Source organism: Rhinopithecus bieti, unplaced genomic scaffold, assembly GCF_001698545.2.
Source record: "Rhinopithecus bieti isolate Rb0 unplaced genomic scaffold, ASM169854v2 scaffold_25987, whole genome shotgun sequence".
NCBI classification, from domain to species: Eukaryota; Metazoa; Chordata; class Mammalia; order Primates; family Cercopithecidae; genus Rhinopithecus; species Rhinopithecus bieti.
This window is the reverse complement of record NW_016812078.1, coordinates 60283-72353: the sequence shown is the minus strand read 5'-3', so window position 1 is coordinate 72353 and position 12071 is coordinate 60283. Positions and strand designations below refer to the sequence as shown.

Below are 12071 nucleotides of genomic sequence, written 5' to 3'. Positions count from 1 at the left end.
AAAAAAAAAAAAAAAAAAAAAAAAAAAAAAGAATAAAGAGTATACTTTGTGTGCACATTAATTTTATTACTTATTTATATTTCAGGAAACATTTCACTTTCTCCTTACAAAACTTACAAAAGCTAAGAACAAAATGAATGCCAAGTTTCAGTGGCAAAATCTGGGGAAAATTGATTAAAAGGCTCAAATAGTTTAAGAATGTATATTTCTCAATCAACGTTATTTGAAAGGAGCCGAATTTCATGATTATAATGATATGTGACCATTTAACTTGAGAAAAAAAGGATACATGCTAGTTTGTGTGTAAATTTGTATGTAGATAGATAATACTACAAACATACACACACTCTCAATTTTTTTTAGTAAAACAACATGTATTTATGGCAAAGTAAAATTTAGAACAGTTAAATAATCACTTCTTTGTGATGAAAATATACATATACATATTTTTTCAGTTTACAATGATTTCTTTTTCCCTAGCAGAAGTATAGCTATGTCTCAGTGAGTTGACTAAAACCCACTGAGACATTTCTGCAAAATCTTTTAGTTATGGGGTATTACAACTGATTGTATGTGAAAATGTGTTCTGTATTGTTCATATTATCATAAGGAAAAATGCTATCAATTTGGCACAGAACAGAAGGAAGGTTTAGATTAACTATCTCCATTCAAGGATTTGGAGTTTTTATAATATTTTACCGATTCCAAAGAACTCTACACATACAGTGCAAAGATAGAAATTGTGAATTGAATTTTCTGAAACTGGCCTAGACTTACTTAAATATATCTTGTGAGAGAGACAGAGAGAACAGAAAAAAAGACAAAATACCTTGAAAACAAGGAAAGCCGACTTCCTATAAAATGTAATTTATTATCTGCCCATCTTTCTTTCTTGCTTGGATTAACCCAACACCACATGCATTTCTGAAGTTTCAGACATTCATCTCTTTCAGTAATTTTCTATTATTTCTTTTGGACCTTTAGCTGTAGAAAGCTTCAGTGAATATGAGATCCTATTTCTTTCTAATATAATATCTGTCATTCTTTCCAGAATTTCTATTAGCCTCTGGCTGATCATTTGATCACTTTTATCCTCTGTTGTACCCTTAACTCTTTAGTTTTCAAATGGGAGTACTATTTCATTAGATTCTAGTCTGAAGAATCATGTATATTTTAAGAAATATGAACTCACCAAACATGTGTTTCCCTCTCAAAGAAGACCTCACATACAAGATACAAATATAATAAAACATACAAAACATTGTTTCTTTCCTAGAAAATGTTAGTATATATTTTAAGAGCTATACAACCACAGAGCTTACTATAGGGGAAAACCCACACAGTTTAAGCCAGTAAAACAAAGACCACTACCATTCTACTCACTATGAAAATTATTTTTTTCTTAATCACAAGTAAACTTTCATGTAAGAACTAGCACTTTAACACATTCTATTATATATAATACAGAGAAGAAACAAAAAGATTACTAAATACAATTAAGTTAGGAAATACATCTTAATTAAATTTATACAAAAGAACATCAGCTCAATAAAATGAACTGGAAATGTTTTAAAGATATACTATTGATAGGAATGCTCATATTGCTTTTGTTTTTAACTAAAAGGTTTACTAGATCAAATAGCTGGCTGCCACACTTTTTGTCTCATGTCTTTTATAAATGGCATAAGAAAGTGTTTAAGCACATACCTTTCAGATCAGTCATAAGGAAAAATTTGTAAATGATTTTGGGTGACATCGACACATAGTATAGATTCCTAAAACAAGACACACCATGTTCTACTCTCAATTAATAGCCGCAACTGGGTCATCCACAAGAGCCATGCATATAGTTAAGTGACCCCAAACCACCAAAGCCAAAATCAGTGACAGAAGATATACCTTGATGTCAGGTATTCAGCCATTATAAATCACTTAGTTTTACCATATTAATTAAACAGGTATTCTTTTCTACTTAATTTTAAATGTAACTAATAGAACTCATTTAATAGAAACTTCTCTGGAAAAAAATAAAACATCTGTCAACTTAAAACACAGAAGTTGAAAGCATTTTAAAAAAAAAACATGGAGAAGTAACATTAATATTAAAAAAGGACTAAAATGGGGTAAAATCTGATTAGGTAATAGCAAGTTGCAAGGTGTTAATATCTGTCGATCTAACCAGAAGTTGAAAGCATTTTTTAAAAAAAATATGGAGAAGCAACAGTAATATTAAAAAATGGCTAAAATGGGGTAAAATCTGATTAGGTAATAGCAAGTTGCAAGGTGTTAATATCTGTTGATCTAATCATAAAGAGAAATACATGAATTGGGCCCAGGAGGTTGAGAGGAGAGATGTTAGAAACAGAAACGGGAAAGGAACTCTGGGCAGTAATCCATGAGAACAGCGAACATCTTTGTTTTTCAGATGTCTACTGTATGCTTGGTAGTATTCTACACAAGTTATTTCCTCACTTAATCTTTATACAAACCTGTGAGGTACATATTACTTATTTAACAGAATATAAGGAGGTACAAAGAAGTAACTTGCCCAAGCTAGTGATGGTGGAAACAGCCAGTCTGGGCTGAGAAACTTGTTCTATTAACTAGTGTGCCATGAGAAAGTGCAGGAGCAAAGTGAAAAAGTAAACAAAACAAAGACAAATAAGGAAAGTCTACCAGAAGGACCACTCTTCAGAATTATTTTTCTTTTTTAAATCAGTATTTAAACAAACTACTTCTGAATGCTGAGATTAACAGTTAACTTCAAAGGAAATGAATCTCTAACACAGAGAACATTAGTCAGAAGCTTTAGTAATACTTAGAATTTTCATTTCATCTTGAGATATATTTTCAATGCATTTCATTTTTCAGTATTGTAGCTGCTTTGGTGAAGTGATTAGTTCAAAATTCATGGAGTTTCATGATGAGATTCTATTGCATCTACTGCTATGACTCTACTGTATTTATGGCTGTGATTGTAGTTCTGAAGAGAAAGTTTCCTATTCTCACATATTTGAAATATTAACACTCCATTGAAATCTAAAAAATAAAAATCAGTCTCTGTGCTTCCAAATACTGTATTCTTAGGGATTATTTTTCCCAGCATTCTGAAAATGCTTCCCAAGTTGTCGTTATTAAGCATACAAACTTAAAAAAAAACAAACCAACCCTTAATTGGAGTTTGGGCCTAAGACATCATTACAGTTTATGAAGATAAGTATCTTTTTTGTTAAACACGTAAAATATATGTATGAGGACAGAATTACTTGCAGCTATTTTTAAAAGAGAATTAGGTTTTCAGCACTTGGGGAAGTTCAGTAATTCTTAAAGGATTACTCAGCCCTAAACAAACGGATGTAGTATGGGAAAAAAATAAGTTTGCCTTTCTGTCTCAGAGAGATTCAATTTTATTTCAAACATGTTTTTAGTCATGGATACTAACTGGTTTATTCTATTCAATGTGTCTTATTAATCTGGTGGTCCCACAAAATATCTAAATGCCACTGAAGTTCTATCTGCACTCAAATAGAACAGAACATATGCATAAATGAAAATCAAAACATATGGGGGAAATGCTCCCCCATGACCCTAGAAAAAAAGGTATATCTTTGTCTTATCATTTTCAAGATCTTAAATTTGAATAAAAAATTACCAAAATAACTACTGCTCTGAAAATTTTATAATTTTCAATATAAATTACTAAGAAAAATATTTTTTAAAACCTTAAAAAAAGATACATTACCAGCAAATGTTATCAAATGAAGTGCTGGTGAAAAAGACTCTCCAAATTTCCTGTACCTCTCCTATTCTAAGGCAGTGCTTTCCAGAATAGAATTCTAGACACTGTCTCGAGAAAGCTGCAGTTTCACTACAGATAAACTGACCAGCAGATGGCGATGTATCTGCACGCCCTATCCTAGTTTCCCAAGAGACAATACAAACTAGTTCATCTGAAACACTTAGTACTTTTCTACCCTACCAAAAAGTAAATAAATAAAATGCATGAATGAATATACAGGAAGAAAGTAAATCCAAGTAGTTTCTAGCATCTAATATTGTGAATTTTTCAAATACTGAGAATTTGAGATTTTTATAATTCTCAACTGAAAATGATCTTATTTATACCTTTATCTTTATGAGATTTCGAAATGGGGTTACTCGAGTCCATAGATTACCAAACTGAGGTGTTAATAAAGGCTGCAAGAGTAAGGTGTGTGGATTCTGTGCCAGACTGAAACATCTGGGTCATTCTAGCAATTTCAGGAGGTTTTCAGTAAGACTACTAATGTTTATGGTTTTCCTTTCACAATACCTAGTAATGATTAAATCTTTAATCTCCTTTAAAGAACTGGGGCTTTGAAGAACTAAAGAAAGTATATGCTATTCATAGTGATCCTTCGTATTTATAAGAGCAAAATAAGAATATAACATCCTCCTAGGAGCTACTCATCTTTCTACATTTTGAATTGGGCAAGTAAGACTTTTTCTGGCTTGACTAAGATGATGATTGGGATGTAGTGTTTGATTTCTAGTGATATTCTAGCCTGCTGAATGGTTTACTTCAGGAGTTCAAATGAATGTGAAACCAACTACTTACCTTAGTTTTTAAGAAAAGAATCACATAATACAACACTGTTACAGGAACTATGTGAAAACTACGTTATACTTATTTTCTACTACAGTTCTTAATCCTTTATCCTTAGTTGTTAGGCCACCAAATTCAAACTTTCTAAGCCAGAATTGTCCCACCTATAACAGCATTAAATATGAAAACTTCCAGACACCTCTTTTCTCACCTTGGGTCCCAGTAGTAGTGGCTCTCAGCAAATGCTACTCCAGCACCTGAGGAAATGGGCTACAGAGCGTTACCTCTGGCTCTAGCCAATTTTGAGCCTCTTATTCATTAGTATTGGGAGGATATCAGGAATTGCTTTTAAGTAGTAATTTACTATATGGTTCTCAAATTTCCAAAGCCAAGGATTTCTATAACCTTGGAATAAGAGTGTTAAATTTAGTGTGTTGCATTTTTTGCATTATAAAATTTAGAGATTTTAATTGAAGACAGTAGATTTTTTTAAATCAATTTGTTAGACCACACTAGTGCCTTCTGACTAATACTTGGTGCCTGATTAATCTCGGGGGAGAAAAAAGATTTTCTGTTAAGTTCTAACAGTAGACGCTTTCCTAAAAACTATATGCTTACTTAACGTATACTGTGGGTTTCTCTTCCTGGTCAATCAACTCTCTTTTTGCTCTTGAAGAAGTACTAAGCCAGGTCACTAGCTTTTCCCTCTCTCCCTTCTTATTCCTTTCTTTCTTCCTATAATAAATGTTATTTACTAAATGCGTACTATGTGCTAAGTACTAGGGATGTAAATAAATGAGCACATTAATTTGATTTATGGAATATGGAAATGTGGGAAATAAACTAGGTCTTTGGTGAAAGACACATGAAACAAATATTGATCAAGGGCAATTCGTGGTCATTTTGCTTTTAAAGGCCTTCCATTTCCATTGTTTTCATGGATTCACCACAAGAATTGTATCTCATGAAAATTGAGAAGTATTTAAATGTTACAAAGAATAAGAGAGTTAAGAAACATTAAGATATTATTTACTTAATCTGAAAATAATATTTTACATATACACACACACACACACACACATATATATATATATATATATTTTTTTTTTTTTATTATTTTTTTTTTTTTGAGACAGTCTCGCTCTGTTGCCCAGGATGGAGTTCAGTGATGAGATCTTGGCTTACTGCAACCTCCGTCTCCTGGGTTTAAATGATTCTCCTGCCTCAGTCACCTGAGTAGCTGGGACTTACAGGCACGCAACCCTGCGCCTGGCTAATTTTTTGTATTTTCAGCAGAGACTGGGTTTCACCATGCTGCCCAGGCTGGTCTCAAACTCCTGAGCTCAGGCAATCCTCCCACTTTGGCCTCCCAAAGTGCTAGGCTTACAGGCGTGAGCCTCCACACCCAGCCTATTTCGATATATTTTTAACCTATTTTACATAAATGAGATCTAACTCTCCCCAATATTTTGAATTTCTAAATTTTTGTATAATTCTAAACTAGAAATCATTCTATGGTCTTTCAAGTTTCTTTTTTTATTATTTACATAGTATATTCAATTATCTCTTTGAGGCAAAATCTTAGGCTTTTAAGCAGAACTTTAAAAACTGTCTTATTCATTCAACAAATATTACTTATTGAGCTCTTCTCAGAAACTAGGTAAAGTTAGGAAAACACATAGTTCCTGTCCCCAAGGAGTTAGAAAATCTTCAACATTTAATCTTTTCACATTTTTCAAACTTTTACTATATCACAGCAGAAAGAATCAAGGCCAACTGAGCAAGGTTTGAATCCAGGCTTCATTATGGGGTAAATGTGAGCAAGCTATTTATCTCCACTGCACACTGATCTCCTCTCTATAAAATGAAGATAATATCTTTATTGAAGAGTCCTTATAATTAAAGTATCTAGTAGAGTGCTAGACCTAAATAGAATCTATTACATTATTTTTCAGTCTTAATTTAAACAACCACTGCAAAAGTCAGATAATTTATACTAACAAACATTGTATTTTTAAAAAAAATGTTATCTGAACTACATTATTTGCAGACAGGCACTTAAGATGTGTAAAAATTCAATCTGATTTACACTTAATATAATCTTTTAAATATCCAATGTATTTCCAATAAAGAAACTAATCAAAATCCATTTTAAAGTAACATTAAATAAGTCATTATATGATTGACTTATTATAATAAAACAGTATATATATCCTTATTTAATATAATGACAAAGGGTATTAAATATCCTCCCAAATAAGTATGCTGTTTATTTGCAAGCACACATGGACCAGAAGTTCCACAGATTCCACAGATTCCACAGTATATATCAATCAAGAAACTACTTTTTAAGACTAGGGTTCCTAGACTTTAACATAAGAGGAGGTTCTAAAGCGTAGTCCTAAGAACTGAAGTTCCCTTTTTTGTAGTGACAAAAAATGGCATCCATGAACGCTTTAGGGCAATAGTTATTGATTTGTTAAAGATACCTAAGAAAGGGCCAAATCATCTTTTGAACCAAGTATAACCCTCTCATTGAACTTTCCTGTATTAAAATATGTTAATAACCTAAGATAATTAATGTGCCTCCCAATGTGTCAAATTTTGGGGTAAGAAGGGACCCTAAGCTCCCTGCCTCCCACTCTACCTTCCAACAATTTAACAAAGAGGGAACTGAAGCCTAGACAGTGAGAGGGAGGGATTTTCACAAGACATATGGCTACCCAATGGCAGAGACTGGAGTGGACAGAATTCAAGGTATCTGACTTCCAATCCAGTGTTCTGCTCACAAGAGCAAGCTTCTAATTCTATTATAATAAAGAAATGGTTTATGTACATCTGGCTATGAAAAAAAGACAGAAAAAAACTCTGAAAATATGTATTTGGTTATTACTGACTGGGCACTTAATACACTTTTAACCAATGTGAAGAAAATTATGAGGATATCATTTTAAAAACTAAATAAGCATTGCCAGCTTTTCTAAATTTAAGAGACATTAAAAACTTCTGTGACTGCTCTAAATCACCTTCTTTTAAAAGTTCTAAAATAAGCAAGCAAGCAAACCAACAAACTTAAGAGTTGGAAAAACTCATCATCTATCCACCACCAAATGCAAGAATCCTTTCTAGAATTCTGGCAATTGACCAACCAGCGCTGTTCGAATGTTTTCAGGGCTAAGGAGCATTTTCAAAGGGATGTAGGCCATCCTCATTATCACACAGCTTAGTTACAAGGGTACTCCAAATGAGAAAACCCAAACCAGCTTCTCTGTAGACTTCTATACTTTAGCACCAGTTCTGCCCTCTGGAACAATACTTGAATTAGTCTAGTGTCTTTTTGTGTATTTCATGTTCAGTCTTTCAAATATTTGAAGCTAGCTGCCAGTCTAGCATTTCCCTTTTCTCAATAAATATATCTAGAATATTTAAAGTACTTAGAAAGAGATCATACAAATCATTTCAGCTCTATTCTGCTCAACAAAAGTTTATCAATTCCCAAGTATTACGCTAGGTGCTGGGAGTACAAAGAGAAATGAGGCATACTTTTCAGCTAAAGGAACTTAACAATACAGTGGGGTACAGGAGCATATAGAGAGAGAACTTAAATCTAGTAATGGCAAGTGCTACAGTATAGCCATCTCCAATAACAGTTATAAACAAGATTAGAGAACAAGGAAGGAATCAAGGTGAAAGGGACAAAGAATACAACAGTGGGTATTGTGCCAGGGTCACAAATTTGTATCTAAATTGCTGAACTGAACAGTCTACATAAACTGTTAAACAATGGTTCAATGTAACCTAAACAAAATGTGATAGTTCTTAGAACCTATATAGACAGGATAAAGAGGGATTCAAAATATAAAAATATATACCATACTCAGAAACATTATCCATGCACAGTTAAGCAATACTTATTTGCTAAATAAATTATTCTAAAATAGATCTTAAAATTAATGACTATAATAAATTCATAAATGAAGAGACTGGTTTTCTTGACTTCTGCTGTGAAGTGTGAAGTAGTGTGTGTTAGGAGAAAATTATTTGGTATGGCATGCAGGAAAGCATTCTTTTTATTCATAACATTTTTTCATGAAAATTCAAAAAATTAAAACAGGATTCCAAAACAATGGCAGCACAATTCACTGTTAATTTTTTCCTTTACAAAAAAAACTATTAAAGATGGAATTTGATTGAACAATACTTATATTTGTTTGAATTTGATTGAACAATACAATACAAATAAAGATGGAATTTGATTGAACAATACAATACAAAACAAAAGTGATATACCTCAGACCTCTTGAGTATGAGAGCTGAAGTTTATTAAAACTGTCATCTTTGAATTAAACTGTTACATGTAAAAAATAAAATTAAAATGCCCTGACTATATAATCCCGTACGAGATCCAAAGTGCATGTCAACTTTTTCTGTGTATTTTCCTTTAAGAGCATTTATTTAGCACTCCAGTCAATGATAAAAGAAAAACTAAGATATTGTTCAGCATTAAGTAACTTCTTTACAACACATACACACATGATACCCATATTTTGGATTTAAATGTTTAATACATTTACTCAGTAACTGTCTATAATTAATAGTAGTTTTATTTCTACATAGTTCTCAATATTGAGATCATTTCTAGAATTGGTTATTAATAGGAACAAGATACAGGATAAATGTGAGAAGGTTTATTTATCTCAGATTTATTTATGTTTTAAACCACTTGGTCATTTTAAATTGTTGGTTACAAGAGGACATTGTTGTCCATACTTGACTGTCCACAGCCCATGGAAGACTAACTAATCCCTCTAAAGTAGTATCTGCCAATAGGGTGATTAGAACAAAAGTAGAGGGAAAATCTTTTAAAATCATCAGGAGAGCTTTTCCAGATTGTATCCTACCTTCACAATCACAGAAAGCCAATGTTTTAGAGGTGTGTTGCAGACCTAATAACACGATTGCAATCAGGATTTAGCTGGAACTGAATTTAGAAGCTACTGTCGCAAGTGCTGCTAAAAAGGATCAAAAAAAAAAAAAAAAAAAAAAAAAAAAAAAAAACAGAGTTAAGAGGCCAACATGCAGGCTTCTGAAGATACCTATGTCTACAGAAGTTCCCAGCTAGATCTGTAGTAAGACAGCAATTCAAAGGAAGGACATTATTGCCATCACATTTATGCATAAACAATGCACTTTCAATTGCTTACCTCCAATATTCTGAATTATTATGGTGCCTGCCACCACCACCTGTAAAAAAACAAAAATATTCAATAGAAAGGGAAATAATATAAAAGAATCAGTATTTTATTATAATCCAGCAACTATTACTAAAAAAGCAGAGGCAGAAGTTGTAAGTGAAGAGAAACTAAAAAGAAATTTGCCAGTCATTTGAAATACATAAAATTAATAATCATCACATTAAAAGTATTTCTTTAACAGTTCCATAGTTACTATAAATAAGTTTTGAAATTTTCTTGGCAGTTTTTAAATAGTTATAAGTGTTAAAAGCTAGTAATCGATGATTATCAAAGTATAAAAATTAAAAGCGTGGGAGTGGTGTCTCATTCCCTTTCTTGCTCGTTTTACCACACTGCTTAAATAAGTAGAAAAAGACAGGCTGGGGTGTGCTATGCCAATGATACATTGCCTAAAAGGAAATGATGTAAGTTTTCTGATTTTATCAGCTTGGCATATACCAAGACTTTGAGCATCCCAGTCCCAGAGATTAATAAAGTCTAGAGCCCAATTATTCTCAAACCCTGAAAATATAGGTAAAATGCTCCAAACTCGGTAATGTGAATTAAGCTGAGTATGAGACAATGGGAGTTGGCAAGAACTGTAGGATATTGGAGAATTCCTCCCCCTTCAGTGGGACAGGTGCTACTCAGCTATGGCCACTTGATAACATGTGAGAACGTGGATCCAATGTAGCCAGATCTTCTGATTTTTCAAAGAAAGTCAGAAAATAAGTTTTTTCATACTTTAATGATGTTTAGTTGGTAATCAGCTAAAAATAAAAAATATTTGAGCCATACAAAATGTTCCTGAGGACCAAATTCAGTCTGCAGGCTTGTTAGCTTATCATCTTTGATGAGATTCCTGGGGAACTCAAGGTAATCAGATACACTTAGAGGAAACAGTAAAACACTGTGCTTCCATTTGGGCCTTTCAATCACTCAAATCTTGATGGATCGGAACCCCAACATATGCTCGGAGTTGACTAGCTGTCTAGCATCATTCAGTTCTACATGAATTGGGAACAGATCATCTTTCATGTCCATCTTTGTTAGGAATTCTATCAATGGCACAGCATTTGCCTATCCTGAAAACCATCTAAGTTATTAGGACCTAGGAGACTTGAGGTTTGCAGAAGAGGTCTAATGATATGAAAATCTGGCAAAGTGTCTTGGGAGATGTGGTGATTGCCACTTGAACGCTCTCCAGAAAAAACTCTGCATTTCAGTCTATGTAAAAATTAGTTCCAAAATGTCGAAGTTATTTGTGAAAAGACTATTTTGAACTTGTGTATGCTATCTTCAGTACAAATGATACCTACTGTCAGTAGTAGGTATACATGAAATTTGGTTTTATTTTCAATTAATACATTGCAAAAAACAGTAATATTAACTTATTGATTCTTCTTTCATTCTTTGGTTGAATTTAAGCATTTAATATCTTGAAAGCTAGAATATCTATCTATCTACCTACCTACTTGCCTACCTAATTATGTTTTTAATGCCTAGCACAGTACATGGTACAAAGCATTTGATCAATAAATATTTGGTGAATAAATACCAATTTATAGACATTTAAATAAATCTTCCTCAAAAAGTTCAAAACATTTCAAAAAAGTCTTTGATTAGCATAGTATTATCCCATATTATAATCATATAATATCTGGACAGAAGGAAATGGTTAAGTTTCAACCCAACTATGGAAGTGGGGAGAAAATCTAAACAAGCAACCGAACAACAACTCCTCATTCAGAGTATGCTTTGTCTAGTGTGCCTGCCTACTATGAACTTTTTTTGGTGCATGTATTAAAATGACAATGCAACTACTCTAGAGTTTTAGGAAAAGAAGACTCTCAGCAGTCCCTACTCTTTAAACTTTGCTGCTATACAAACAATGCAGGAAATATGAACATGAAATGACAATGATATCAGTGATGCTACTCAGAATCATATTTATAGATTATGTTATCTTAATTGTGGAATTTTCTCATACAAAAATATTTTCTTCTTTGTTTAAATTAGATGGAGGAAATTGATCCCTGGCTACACCAAACATCCTAATCCTCTAGAACAGAAAAATTGCTACTAAGTGAGATTAACAAAACCTTTTACCCTCAAGTAACATACTCTGTTTTGTCTAAGTTTCAGGTTACTAAGGTCCAAGCCACGATGCTATATAGTATATGATTTAAGCATTCCTTTTCGTACTTTATTTTTATTTATTTATTTATTTATTTTATTATTATACTTTAAGT

The 12071-nt window shown here is 32.6% G+C and overlaps 1 protein-coding gene across 1 annotated transcript in view; it reads right to left on the bottom strand.

Moving 5' to 3' along the window:
- The window catches only part of SLC38A6 (solute carrier family 38 member 6), a 67685-nt gene that overhangs the window by 26641 nt on the left and 28973 nt on the right, over positions 1-12071 (bottom strand). Inside the window, 1 exon segment of the mRNA XM_017895553.1 lies at positions 9790-9829. Coding sequence (XP_017751042.1) covers positions 9790-9829 — 40 coding nt within the window.